Source organism: Oryctolagus cuniculus, chromosome 1 (assembly GCF_964237555.1).
Source record: "Oryctolagus cuniculus chromosome 1, mOryCun1.1, whole genome shotgun sequence".
In the NCBI taxonomy this organism is placed as follows: Eukaryota; Metazoa; Chordata; class Mammalia; order Lagomorpha; family Leporidae; genus Oryctolagus; species Oryctolagus cuniculus.
Genome location: NC_091432.1, coordinates 169,265,360 through 169,279,642, shown reverse-complemented (window position 1 = coordinate 169,279,642; position 14,283 = coordinate 169,265,360). Strand labels below are relative to the sequence as shown.

Below are 14,283 nucleotides of genomic sequence, written 5' to 3'. Positions count from 1 at the left end.
GGTTTTGATTTGGATTTCCTTAATAGCTAAATATTTTGAGCATTGTTAGCTTTCCATGCCTTTGTTTAGCTTCAATGTTAGCTTTTAATACATTCTTAAATATCCTGATTTTATTTTATATTTTTAAAGATTTATTTATTTATTTGAAAGGCAGAGTTGCAGAGAGAGGGAGGAGAGAAAGAGAGATCTCACCTGCTAGTTCATTCCCCAAATGGCTGCAGAAGCTGAGACTGGGCCAGGTAGAAGCCAGGAGTCAGGAGCCAGGAGCTTTTCCCAGGTCTCCCACGTGGATATAAGGGCTCAGGAACTTGAGCCATCTTCCACTGCTTTCCCAGCCACGTTAGCAGGGAGTTGGATCAGAAGTTGAGCAGCCAGGACTTGAACCGGTGCTCATCAGGAATGCTGGCCCAGAAGATGGTGGCTTAACCCGTGGACAACAGTACCTGCCCCTATTTTTAAAAATTTTCCCAGAAGCCGGTGTTGTGGATAGCAGATAAAGCTGCCATTTGCAATGCTGGCATCTCATTTGGGTGACAGTTTGTGTTCTACCTGCTCCATTTCCAATACAGATCCCCACTTAAGGCCTGGGAAAAGCAGTGGAAGATGGTCCAAAGTATTTGGGACCATGCCACCCATGTGAGAGATCTGGATGAAGCTCTTGGTTCCTGGCTTTGGTGTCACCCAGCCCAGCTGTTGTGGCCACTGGGGAATGAACTAACAGATGGAACATCTCTCTCTCTCTCTCTCTCTGTCTCTCCCTCTCTCTATATAATGCTGTCTTTCAAATAAACAAGTAAATAAATCTTAAAAAAAAAAAAACTGTCCAGTTTATCAAAATTTTTTTTCTTTTCTTGATCTCTATTTTTGTTTCTTTGATCTACTTTTGATTTTCTAGTGTCTTTCATTGATATACTTTTAAAAGACTTATTTATTTGGAAGGCAGAGTTACAGAGAAAGAAGAAGAGACAGAGTGAAAGAGAACTCTTCCATCCACTGGTTCACTCACTTCTCAAATGGCTGCAATGGCTGGGGATATGCCAGGCCAAAGCCAGGGGCCAGGAGTTTCTTCTTTCTCTCCCACATGGGTGACGGGCTCAAGCACTTGGGTCATCTTCTGCTGCTTTTCTTAGGCTATGAGCAGGGAGCTTGACTGGAAGTGAAGTAGCTGGGACAAACCAGCACCCATTTAGGATGCCAGCACTGCAGGTGGTGACTTAACCCACTGTGCCACAGCGCTGGCTCCTTGAATATTTTTTTTTTTTGGACTGGCACAGTTAGACAGAGAGAGAGAGAGAGAGACAGAGAGAAAGGTCCTCCTTTTCCGTTGGTTCACCTCCCAAATGGCTGCTACAGCCGGCGCACTGCGCTGATCCGAAGCCAGGAGCCAGGTGCTTCCTCCTGGTGTCCCGTGTGGGTGCAGAGCACAAGCACTTTGGTCATCCTCCACTGCACTCCCTGGCCACAGCAGAGAGCTGGACTGTATGTAAGAGGAGCAACCGGGACAGAATCCGGTGCCCCGACCGGGACTAGAACCCAGGGTGCCAGCGCCGCAGGTGGAGGATTAGCCTAGTGAGCCACAGCGCCGGCCTGGCTCCTTGAATATTTTTAAAAATGATTTTATACTTCCCATCAATTTGTTGTTGAGTCCTTTGATACAGTCCCCTGGGAATGGAAAGAATCATCTCCAGATTAAAAAGGGATATGAATCAAACTCCATAATGCTGTTGTTTTGGAGCCTCCCAGTGTATTATGTGAATGTTAGGCTTGGGTCTTTATTTCCTAGCATGATGGCCGTCAGCATTTGGGCATACTGTGTTGTATATATATTTATATATTTTTTTGTAAATACAAATTTAGGTATAGTATAGTGTCTGTTTTTAAAAAAAGATTGATTTATTTATTTGAATGGCAGAATTACAGAGAGGCAGTAGCAGAGAGACAGAGAGAGAGAAGGGTCTTCCATACCCTAGTTCACTCCCCAGATGACTGCAGTGGCTGGAGCTGTGTTGATCTGAAGACAGGAGCTTCTTCAAGGATTCCCACGTGGGTGCAGGGGCCTAAGAACGTGGGCCATCTTCCACTGCTTTCCCAGGTCATAGCAGAGCTGGATTGGAAGTGGAGCAGCCAGGACTCAAACTGGCACCCATATGGGATCCAGCACTTCAGGTGGCAACTTCACCTGCTACACCACAGTACTGGTCCCCTGTGTTGTGTATTTTTGACCTCAGACTTGCCCTCTCCATAGTTGTGCAGTTTTGTGATGCCTCTGTATTTCTTTCTTTCTTTTTTTTTTTTTAAGATTATTTATTTATTTGAAAGTTAGAGTTACACACACACACAGAGAGAGAAAGAGAGAGAAAGGTCTTCCATCTGCTGGTTCACTCCCCAATTGGCCACAATGGTTGGAGCTGCACTGATCTGAAGCCAGGAGCCAGGAGCTTCTTCTGGGTCTCCCATGTGGGTACAGGGTCCCAAGGACCTGGGCCATCTTCCATTGCTTTCCATAGCACAGCTCTGGACTGGAAGTGGAACAGGCAGCACTCGAACTGACGCCCATATGGGAAGCCATAACTGCAGGCAGCGGCTTTACCCGCTACGCCATAGCGCCGGCCCCTGTATTTATTTCTGATCATTGTACAGATTCACAAGATTATCTATTCTTTGTGTAGGAATTTTATTCTTCAAAAATATGTTTCTGTGTTTTCTGATGTCTTCTTTTCCTTCTTATTTTCTCTATTGACTTAACTTCACTTTCTGTTATCTGTTTCTTGTTTTGCAGGGGCCTGATAGAGATTTCTTTTCTAACAGCATAGTAGAGAAAATGTGTACTTAACAAACTAGATTCAGTGTTGAACATCATCCAATCTTTTTTTTTTTTTTTTTTGACAGGCAGAGTGGACAGTGAGAGAGAGAAACAGAGAGAAAGGTCTTCCTTTGCTGTTGGTTCACCCCCCAGTGGCCACTGTGGCCGGCGCACTGCGGCCGGTGCACCGCGCTGATCCGAAGCCGGGAGCCAGGTGCCTCTCCTGGTCTCCCATGGGGTGCAGGGCCCAAGCACTTGGGCCATCCTCCACTGCACTCCCAGGCCATAGCAGAGAGCTGGCCTGGAAGAGGAGCGACCAGGACAGAATCTGGCGCCCCGACTGGGACTAGAACCCAGTGTGCTGGCGCCACAGGCGGAGGATTAGCCTAGTGAGCTGCGGCACCAGCCGAACATCAACCAGTCTTAAAGTGCTTTTATTCTCAGTTGAGAGTCTATTCTGTGAAGTATTCCTGGGATGCTTGGTCGTGAAAGGCCTTGAACTGTTGATCTTGTATATTAGAGACCATATTGCTGACTAATGAGATCGAAGGGACTATGGACGGGGCAGGCAGTTAGTCTGACATTTGAATTTGGACCAGTTAATTGGGCTGATAGTGAATGGTTAGAAATCTGTTCACTGGAAGACTCTAGGGTGAAGAAGCAAGTAAAAAACATAATGGGGCTAACGCTGTGCCTAGTGGCAGTTAAAACTGTCACCTGTGGTGCCAATATCCCATGAGTGCCGGTTCAAGTCCTGGGTGTTCCTCTTCTGATCCAGCTCCCTGGTAATGGCCTGGGAAAGCAGTAGAGGATGGCTCAACTGCTTGAATTCCTGCACCTACATGGAAGACCTGGAAGAGGCTCCAGGCTCCTGGCTTCAGGTCAGCCCAGTTCCAGTCATTTGGGGAGTGAACCAGTGGAAGGAGGACCTTTCTGTCTCCTTCTCTCTTGTCTGTGACTCTGCCTTTCAAATAAATAAATAAATCTTTAAAAAAAAAAAGAATGAAACTGAGAAGAAGCAGAAAATTAGCTTCCATCATTTTCTTGCAAGATGTCATTCATTTTGGTTTCTGACCCTGGTTATCGCCTTTTTCATCTCCGCACCATCCCTTCAGGGGATCTTTCCTTGCTCCTCATGATGGACCTGCTCACAGAAACATCCTGGACTTTGGAGCAATTTCAGCGCTGCTGCTTCTTTCCTTTTTCTATAATATTAGAATACACACTTCGCTTAAATACCTTTCTGAAACCTCAGTCCAAAGGCCAAGAGCAATATCTTTTTACCCGAGAAAGCAACTTTTCTGTCATAAGGGAATAAGCCAATAGGTTCTAGTTTTCTCTTTCTAGGATATCTCCTGCCAACTCATTTTGGCTTTATTTTATTGCATCCTGCATTTTCATCTTGGGCAGTCCTTTGCTACAGATTTTGGTTGGTTGAAATTCAGCATATGTTTTACTTAAGACTTTATGAGACTTGTATTCTCTGAGTATTTGTTGTTTGAAAATTGTTGAAAATTTTATTTTTGGATGCTGATTCTATTTTCTTAAAAACAAGATTTTTTTTTATTTGAATAGTAGAGAAAGAGAGACAGACAGAGAATCTTCCATCCACTGATTCACTCCCCACATGGCCATAATGGCCAGAGCTGGACCAGTCTGGAGCCAGGAGCTTCATCTGGGTCTCCTATGTGGTTGCAGAGACCCAAGCACTTGCCATCTTCTGCTGCTTTCCCAGGAACATTTGCAGGTAGCTGGATTGGAAGTGGAGCAGGCAAAGGCAGCAGTTTTACCTGCTATGCCACAATACTGGCCCCTGATTCTATTCTTGAAGAACTACTTGAACTACAACTCTTCCTCCCGCGTGCTGAGATCTTTATTCCTCATTGTCTTGCAACACTCAGTATTTCTTCTTGATGGCTGATTTCATACTTCATGGATGAAACTCCATTATATTAGTCAAATTTGAAGGTTTTATATAGTAACTCCAGGGTGGCTTGGATGCTGTATTTTCTCTTAGGTAGTCAGGTAGATTATAAATGGGTCCAAATGCAGGAAATAAGATTGTGTAATTTTGTCCATTTGTTTCGACATCTAAATCACATAATTACATCTTCTCACTAATCATCTTCCATCACATTATTGAATATGATTCTCTAAATGTTTTTTATCCTTTTAGGCCCTCTTGGCAAACATGGCTGCCATGTTTGCCATCTATCATGGTTCTCGTGGACTGGAGCATATTGCTAGGAGGGTACACAATGCCACTTTGATTTTGTCTGAAGGTGAGTTGGTTATCTATTTTAAAATCTTTGGGCTTAACAAGACTGGTACATTTGAGCAGGTAAAATTGAAGACATGCTGCATATCTATTACTGTCTCTAAAAGTCAAAAGACAATCTGGAAAAACTGTCTTCAACATCTATGATAGGCTGTTCATATTTTTATTGAGAGCTGTTACTTTCCTCAATTCCTAAACATGAGAATGAAGAACACTCTGAAAGAAAAATCGGTGTAGGGTGTTAAATGTAATTTAAAAAGAAAGAATACAAACAAGTGAATATCCCATAAATATATAAAAAATTTCAACCTCCATATTAATCATAAAAATAAAAATTAAAATAAACAAGTGGTATTTTTAACATCACATTGATAAAGACTAATAAGAATATTAATACTAAATTGATGTGACTTGTTGACACTTAAACAAAATGTATGAAAAGCTTTTATAATTGTGGCTGTGATTTGTTTTTTTTTTAACTTTTATTTAATAAATATAAATTTCCAAAGTACAGCTTTTGGATTACAGTGGCTTCCCCCCCACCCCCATAACCTCCTTCCCACCTGCAGCCATCCCATCTCCCACTCCCTTTCCCATCCCATTCACATCAAGATTCATTTTCAATTATCTTTATATACAGAAGATAATTTAGTATATACTAAGTAAAGATTTCAACAGTTTTGTGCCTGTGATTTGATCCAAAAGTTCTTCTTTCTGAAATATATGTAAAGGAAAAAGCAGATAAATATGTAAGGAATTTAAACATTGAAAAATTGCTTACAATGGCCCAATCTTGTAAACAGCCTAAATGTTTAATAAAATTGTTTAATTACAGTGCATCCATAGGTTGGGCTATTATACAGCCATTGAAAATAATGCTATAGATAATGATCTATGGAAACTGAAAACATTCATGTTATGTTAGTTATTAAAAAAAGTACATGGGTATCACTGCAGTGGCGTAGCAGGTATAGCCTTGGCCTCTGGCGCCAGAATCCCATAGAGGCACCTATTCAAGTCTCAGCTGCTCCACTTCCAGTCCATTTCTCTGCTAATGTGCCTGGGAAAACTGCACCCATGTGCGAGACCCGAAAGAAGCTCCTGGCTCCTGGCCATTGTGGAGTGAACCAGCAGTTGGACGATCTGTGTCTCTCTCTGTCTCTCTGTAGCTCTGCCTTTCAAATAAATAAATAAGTCTAAAATAAAAAAAGCAAATGAAATACATAGCTGATGTAACACAGACACATATATTTCTAGAGGGAAACTTGGGTACTTCAAAAAGCTCATGGAAAATGAAATTAAAAGATAAGTTTATTTTGGTGCAAAAAATTTTAACTCATGAAATGTCATTTATTTTTGTTTCTGACTCTGGTTATCTTCTTTCATTTTACACATTTTCCATGAAATTTCAAAATGTTATTATTTGAAAAGGATATTATGGCCGGTGCCGCGGCTCACTAGGCTAATCCTCCGCCTTGCGGCGCCGGCACACCAGGTTCTAGTCCTGGTTGGGGCGCCGGATTCTGTCCCGGTTGCCCCTCTTCCAGGCCAGCTCTCTGCTGTGGCCCGGGAGTGCAGTGGAGGATGGCCCAAGTGCTTGGGTCCTGCACCCCACGGGAGACCAGGATAAGTACCTGGCTCCTGCCATCGGATCAGCGCGGTGCGCCAGCTGCAGCGCGCCGGCCGCGGCGGCCATTGGAAGGTGAACCAACGGCAAAGGAAGACCTTTCTCTCTGTCTCTCTCTCTCACTGTCCACTCTGCCTGTCTAAAAAAAAAAAAAAAAAGGTATTATCAGAGAGAGGGAGAAAGAGAGCAAGCTTCCATCTTCTGGTTCACTCCCCAAATGGCTGCAATAACCAGAGCTGGGCCAGACTGAAGTAAGGACCCAGAAGTTCATGCAGGTCTCCTACAAGGGTAGCAGGGGCCCAAGTGTGTGGGCCATTTTCTGCTATGCTCCCAGGCATATTCGCAGGGAGTTAGATCACAAACAGAGCAGCTGGGACTTGAACCAGTGTTCTGATAAATGATGCCAGAATCAAAGCAGCAGCTTAATCTGCTGTGCTACAGTGTTGGCCCCTCTGTGAAATTTTTGAAGACTCTGGGATGTATGATTCAGAATTTTTAAATCAAAATCAACTTGTCTTTAAATTCCATTTTTTATGAGCTTTTTGAAGCACTCTCATGAATAGCAAAAGTAAGAATTACTTATTTTTTAATTGAAATGGTAGTGAATTCTTTTCCTTTTTTACATGGACTTCATCATTTTCTATAGCATAATAATAAATTGTTTCATCTTTTAAAATAAAGCAGATACCAAAAGATTGGCTTGAATCAGAAACCAATTATATAGAGAATTTAGTTATTTAGTTCTCTGCAACATGTCAGGGGCCAAGTAGCAGGTCTCTATGTGAAAGACTGGTACTCTTCTCTCCCTTCTAGGTCTCAAGCGAGCTGGGCATGCACTCCAGCACGACTTGTTCTTTGACACCTTGAAGGTTCAGTGTGGCTGCTCAGTGAAAGAGGTCTTGGGCAGGGCTGCCCAGCGGCAAATCAACTTTCGGATCTTTGAGGATGGCACAGTAAGATAATTTTTCAGTATTTTTACTAATTTTCTTAAGTTTCATGAGTTTTCTCCTTAAGAGCTTTTTTTTTTTTTTTTAAATCATGATTGGAGTCTTGAGCACAATTATTTTTTCTAAGGAATTTTAATGTACAGTTTGGAATATCATGATCTTTTTAAATAGGAAATAATTTGTCCTTAGTTCTCAAGACTTTGAGTTTGCTTAAGTGGAATTTCAAGGCACATATTTTACTCATAACACGCCTCCCTTCACACTATAACTATTCAAGGTAAAGGCTTTGATATAATCAAATAAAGTTAAGGGAAGAAAAAGGTAAATATATCTAGTTCCATTATCATTCCAAACATTCATACGACAGGAGTCCACTGTGACTTGCAATAAACTTTGTGAAGTCTCAAACTGCTCTAGCCACCTTCTCTAAAGGGGCAACTTTACCCTTGTACCCTTGTATTTTGGTCTGAGTTGCAGTTGTGTTCAGCACATTCTCCCCATTGACCTTTCTTAGTTTTCTTCTGCTGATCTTGGAGTTGACCAGATGTTTTCTATTTTACTTTTGTTTCTGTAGCTTGGTATTTCTCTTGATGAAACAGTCAATGAAAAAGATCTGGATGATTTGTTGTGGATCTTTGGCTGTGAGTCATCTGCAGTAAGTAAAATAAAAACATGTACTTCATGGCATTCTCTTTCTGAGCTTATTCTCCTGTAGGACTGAGTGTGAGGAGACCCAGGTGTAACACTGGGCAGCAGGCTGTTAACATTATGCTACTAACTGTCCTTTGCTGCTATGACGGCTGACAGCTAAGGTCAGTGTCGATAGACCCCACCCAGAACTGTGCAGCCAGGCTAGTTGGAAAGATTGTTAATGGTATTTATTTGAAATCATCCCTGATACAAACATGTACGACACTGACATTTTATTTATGTCAGTGCTGGAAAAGTTATGGTGCTGATTAATTTAATAGATGTTTTTTTAAAATTAAGTACCTGCTTTTTTTTTTTTTTTAAGAAAGGTTATTTACTTGAGAGGTAGAGTTACAGGAAAAGGGAGAGACAGAGAGAGGACTTCCATCTACTGATTCCACTCCCCAAATACCTGCAATGGCTGGAGCTGTGCCAATCTGAAGCCAGGAGCCAGGAGTCTCTTCTGGGTCTCCCATATGGATGCAGGAACCCAAGCACTTGGGCCATCTTCCACTGCTTTCCTAGGCCATTAGCAGAGAGCTGGATCAGAAGAGGAATAGCCTGGACATGAACCAATGCCCATATGGGATGCCAGTGCCATAGGAAGAGGCCTAACCTACTACACCACAGGGCCAACCCCTAATAACTCAATTATTAAAGATAATAGGGGCCGGGGCCGGCACTGCGCTCAATAGGCTAATCCTCCACCTTGCGGCGCCGGCACACCGGGTTCTAGTCCCGGTCGGGGTGCTGGATTCTGCCCCGGTTGCCTCTCATCCAGGCCAGCTCTCTGCTGTGGCCAGGGAGTGCAGTGGAGGATGGCCCAAGTCCTTGGGCCCTGCACCCCATGGGAGACCAGGAGAAGCACCTGGCTCCCAGCTTTGGATCAGCGCAATGCGCTGGCCGCAGCACACCGGCCGCGGCGGCCATTGGAGGGTGAACCAATGGCAAAAAGGAAGACCTTTCTCTCTGTCTCTCTCTCTCACTGTCCACTCTGCCTGTAAAAAAAAAAAAAAAAAAATAGGGGCCGGGTATAGCACTGGCCCTGGGCTAAACTTAATTATAGATACTTGATACATGCATTTACAGAGTGTTTCCAGAGAATATTCTAAAGGCCCAAGCGGGCCATACTGGCAACCTGGGGAGGAGTGAGGAGCAAGCCATGTTTTCAGTTATGTATTCTGGATATTAAGCCCCATCAGTTCCATGATTTGCAAGTATTTTCTCCCATCCTGTGTGTCATCCCTTTTAGCTCTCTTGATAGTATATTTTGATATGTAAACATTTTTTATTTTAATGAAATCCAATTTATCTACTTATGCTTTTTTATCTGCTTATGCTTTTGGTATTATATTTAAGAAATCATTGACAAACAGAAGGTCATGCAAATTTGCCTCTTGTATTTTCTATTAATAGATAAATAGTTTTAGCTTTTACATTTATCTTTGATCCATTTTGAGTATTTTGTGGCCCAGCCATTGGAAGTCTGAGTGTTCACATATGACTACAGGCACAGATCCTTTTTTTATTTTCTGTGATCTCTCCATGCAGGAACTGCTTGCTGAATGCATGGGAGAAGAGCTGAGAGGTATTCCAGGATCTGCATTCAAGAGAACTAGCCCATACCTCACACATCAAGTGTTCAACAGGTTTGTGTGACTTGTGCATTTGTGCCCTGTTAATAAGCCAGGAAGTTTGATAAGGAATTGCTTCTGATGTGGATTGTGATTGGACTTGGGTTACTGTGGCCCAGCCTTGGTTCGCTAATAAACCATCCCAGTAAGGATCCCCTTCCTGACTTCTGCAAAGCATACCTTCCTGTTGGCATTGTCAGGAAGAGTGGGGTTTGGATGTATAGTTGCCCAGCTGAAGTTTCTCCCAGGAACCTTGTTTTATCTTCTTCCCAGCCTTCTTCTCATGTCCATAGGCAGTGTGTGCCCTTCCCTTTGATAAGTAGTTGACACAAGGCCCATAATCAAAATTGATCTGTATTTTGAAAGTAAATATTACTGTGTCTTATTCTTCTGGAAGATATATATATATATATATATATATATATATATATATATATAATGTATTTTCTAATTTTATTGGCCCAAATCATGTGTTTTGTGTTCACAGATATCACTCAGAAACAAATATTGTCCGGTATATGAAGAAACTGGAAAACAAAGACATTTCCCTTGTTCACAGCATGATTCCACTGGTAGTAGTCTGTGGCCTTTTTTCTCACTACTTCCAATCCCATTCTTTTTTTTTTTTTTTTTTTTTTTGAATTGACAGGCAGAGTGGACAGTGAGAGAGAGACAGAGAAAGGTCCTCCTTTTGCCGTTGGTTCACCCTCCAATGGCCACCGCGGCCGGTGTGCTGTGGCCGGTGCACCGCGGTGATCTGAAGCCAGGAGCCAGGCGCTTTTCCTGGTCTCCATGGGATGCAGGGCCCAAGAACCTGGGCCATCCTCCACTGCACTCCCGGTGTACAGTAGAGAGCTGGCCTGGAAGAGGGACAGCCAGGACAGAATCTGGTGCCCCGACCGGGACGATAACCCGGTGTGCCGGCGCCGTAGGTGGAGGATTAGCCTATTGAGCTGCGGCACCAGCCTCCAATCCCATTCTGATCCCACGTTTTTGGGTTGTATTTAATATTCTGCAGAAAGAATAAAGAAGTTGCCAAATGGGGAGACTTGGGGGTTGACAGACAGTCTATATGAAACCACTAATGTGATACATTTGGATTTTCTTAAAGGGATCCTGCACCATGAAGCTCAATAGTTCATCTGAACTCTCAGTAAGTTGATTGCTTTTTTTTTTTTTAAGATTTATTTGCTAATTTATTTATTTGAAAGAGTTACAGAGACAGAGGGATACACACTTCCCAAATGGCCATAGAACAAGGGCTGTGCCAGGCCAAATCCAGGAACCGGGAACTTCATCCAGGTCTCCCACCTGGATGCAGGAGCCGAAGTACTTGCCCATCTTCCACTGCTTTCCCAATCACATTAGCAGAGAGTTGGAATTGGAAGTGAAGTAGCCAAGACACGAACCAGTGCCCATATGGGATGCCTGTGCTATAGACGGTGGCCTGTGTCACAGTGCTGACCCCAGTAGCTTACTTCTATTAAGAGGGCACTTAGTAGGGCAATAATCTAGCTTTACAGAATCTGATAAGTATAGAAAGCTACTGGGTCTGTGGTTTAATAACTATAATGATTCTTTACTTTGTTATTATTCAACAATGTGTTGAGAAACCCATTATTTTCTGCAACTTGATCATTATTGAGTAAACTTTTTAATTAAAATAATTGTATAGTATTATGTTTTCCTGTTCCTCTTTTTTTTCCTTTTTAATATAACTTGCCATGTTAAAAACTTCTATTTTATCAATTTGTTAACCTCAGGTAGAATTAAGACTCTTAAGCTTTATTTCTAGAAATCTATTCACTTTTCCAGAAGAATAGGGATTTAAAGGTTAAAAGTATTCCTTGAGTTAACAGAAAATTTGGGTAACTTGCTGTTATGGTTGACAACTATCTCACTGAATTATGGTCCATTTTAGTAAAGCTAACTTCTTATTTCTTTGGTTTATTTTAATGTAACAAATTACATGAGGCATAAGAAATTATTTTATGTTGTGATAGTAAAGATTTTTCTTATTTTTATGTTTGTTTCTTATTTTGTTTAATGAAGAGAGAGAATAATATATGTTTTGTGTAGGGTATAAATAAGCCATACTTGAAGCAGTTTATTGGGTTTAGTGGTCTTAATCTAATTTTCGGCACTTTTGTTCCTGAGAAGGTTGAAAAAGATTGTATTTCTTGACCTTTATGCTCCATAATAGTGCTTACTTTATAAGAGTGAGATGAATCCTAAATGAATTGATATATTTAAGTGCTTCGAACAGTCCCAGGCACATAGAAGGAATTCTTTGTGTTGGATGTTATTATCATTTTTGTAACCATTGTGAAAGCTATTTTTGTTATTATGATTGCAATGTTTATATGCAATTTTCCCCTTCCCTTTTTTTGTTCAGCCCATCACATGGAAAGAATTTGCAAATATCCACCCCTTTGTGCCTCTGGACCAAGCTCAAGGATACCAGCAGCTTTTCCGAGAGCTTGAGAAGGATTTGTGTGAACTCACGGGTTATGACCAAATCTCTTTTCAGCCTAACAGGTAAAAGGATTTCTTTCCTTGTAATTTCTACTGTCTACTTTTGTGTAATACTCTCCCCACAACCTAGAGGTTTAAACAACAGGGTATTTGTATCATTCTGTGAATTCCACTGCACTAAGATAGTATGGCAAGAAAGTCGAGGTAACCTCATTCACATAGCTGAGGCATTGGCGATAGATTGTTGGCTGGGAGTACCATCGTGAATGTTCTCCATCTGGACCCCTACGTGGGTCTTTGAGCTTCCTTAGAGAGTAAGATCTGGGTTCAAAAAGGTGTGTTACAACATGAAACATACAGAACCAGGAAACTTCTTATGAGCTAGTCCCTGAAGTTATATAGTGTCACTTCCAGGGTATTCTCTGTTAAAGCAAGTCACAGAGTTGGCCCAGGTTGAATGTGAGATGGCACAGCACAGGAACATGAATGTCAAAAGATGTGGCTCATTGTGGGCCTTTTGAAACTAGCTTCTGTACCAGTCCATGACATGGCTTGAGAATAAAATTCAAGCAGCAGTATCTACATCTAGGCAGGCCAAAAAAATCTGAGTGCTGATTTGTTTCTGTCACTACCTTTGAAAAGTCACTTCCCCTCTTTGGCCTCATTTTTATTTTTATTTTTTTGTAAAGTAAAAGCTTTGAAGAACAGCGGTTTTCAAAAGCAGAAGATTCCAGCAAAATCTTGTGTCATGTATTAAAAATATACATTCTAGGAACGGCCCTTGGCTCACTTGGTTAATCCTCCGCCTGCGGTGCTGGCATCCCATATGGGCGCCGGGTTCTAGTCCCAGTTGCTCCTCTTCCAGTCCAGCTCTCTGCTGTGGCCTGGGAAGGCAGTGGAGAATGGCCCAAGTGCTTGGGCCCTGCACCCGCATGGGAGACCAGGAAGAAACACCTGGCTCCTGGCTTTGGATTGGCATAGTTCTGACAGCCATTTGGGGGGTGAACCAGAAGGAGGAAGACCTTTCTCTCTGTCTCTCTCTCTCTCTTACTGTCTAACTCTATCTGTCAAATAAAAAAAAAATACATTGTTATGCCTGACTCCAGACCTATGATTATAATATTCTGAGACTAGACTAAGAATTTTTACAAGCAACCAAGTGGTTCTGATATATCACCAATTTGGAAACCAAATTGCGTTCATGGGGATGAATAGATGGATGGATGAGAAGAAGGAAGGAAGGAAATATAAACAGGCAGGCAGGCAGGCAAATGTGATCTGCATATGAGATAACCTCTTATGATGTCTTTTTTTTTTTTTTTTGAAGATTTATTTATGTACTTGAAAGTCAGAATTAGAGGGGAGAGGCAGAGAGAGAGAGGTCTTCCATCTGCTGGTTCGCTCCCCAATTGGCCACAACAGCCGGAGCCAATCCAAAGCCAGGAGCCAGGAGCTTCTTCCGGGTCTACCATATGGATGTAGGGGCCCAAGGGCTTGGGCCATCTTCTTCCACTGCTTTCCCAGGCCATAGCAGAGAGCTGGATAGGAAGTGGAGCAGCTGGGACTCCCATATAGGATGCCTGCACTGCAGGGGACGGCTTTACCTGCTATGCCACAACAGCAGCCCCAAGTTTTATCATTAATCAAAGAAGCACCTAAGGAAACAGGCAATGGATTTGAGCACTTAGGCTTATCTAAAACTTATAAGAATATTTTTCATTTAATACACTAAAATGAGATAAATCTTTGAGAACAAGTTTTACTGTTAACTCTCATACTACAACTAGTTGAGGACAGAACTCCTTCATGGGAAGTTAGTGCACAATAAC

At 42.1% G+C, this 14,283-nt stretch overlaps 1 protein-coding gene across 3 annotated transcripts in view; it reads left to right on the top strand.

Annotated features, from left to right (window-relative positions):
- GLDC (glycine decarboxylase) overlaps positions 1-14,283 on the top strand; it is a 142,188-nt gene that overhangs the window by 84,900 nt on the left and 43,005 nt on the right. For all 3 annotated transcript variants that reach the window (XM_051858199.2, XM_051858196.2, XM_002708098.5), the window contains 7 exons: positions 4,980-5,085; positions 7,522-7,661; positions 8,230-8,310; positions 9,897-9,994; positions 10,467-10,551; positions 11,091-11,132; positions 12,375-12,517. In XM_051858199.2, the coding sequence (XP_051714159.1) occupies positions 4,980-5,085; positions 7,522-7,661; positions 8,230-8,310; positions 9,897-9,994; positions 10,467-10,551; positions 11,091-11,132; positions 12,375-12,517 (695 nt within the window). The remainder of the gene's footprint in view (positions 1-4,979; positions 5,086-7,521; positions 7,662-8,229; positions 8,311-9,896; positions 9,995-10,466; positions 10,552-11,090; positions 11,133-12,374; positions 12,518-14,283) is intronic.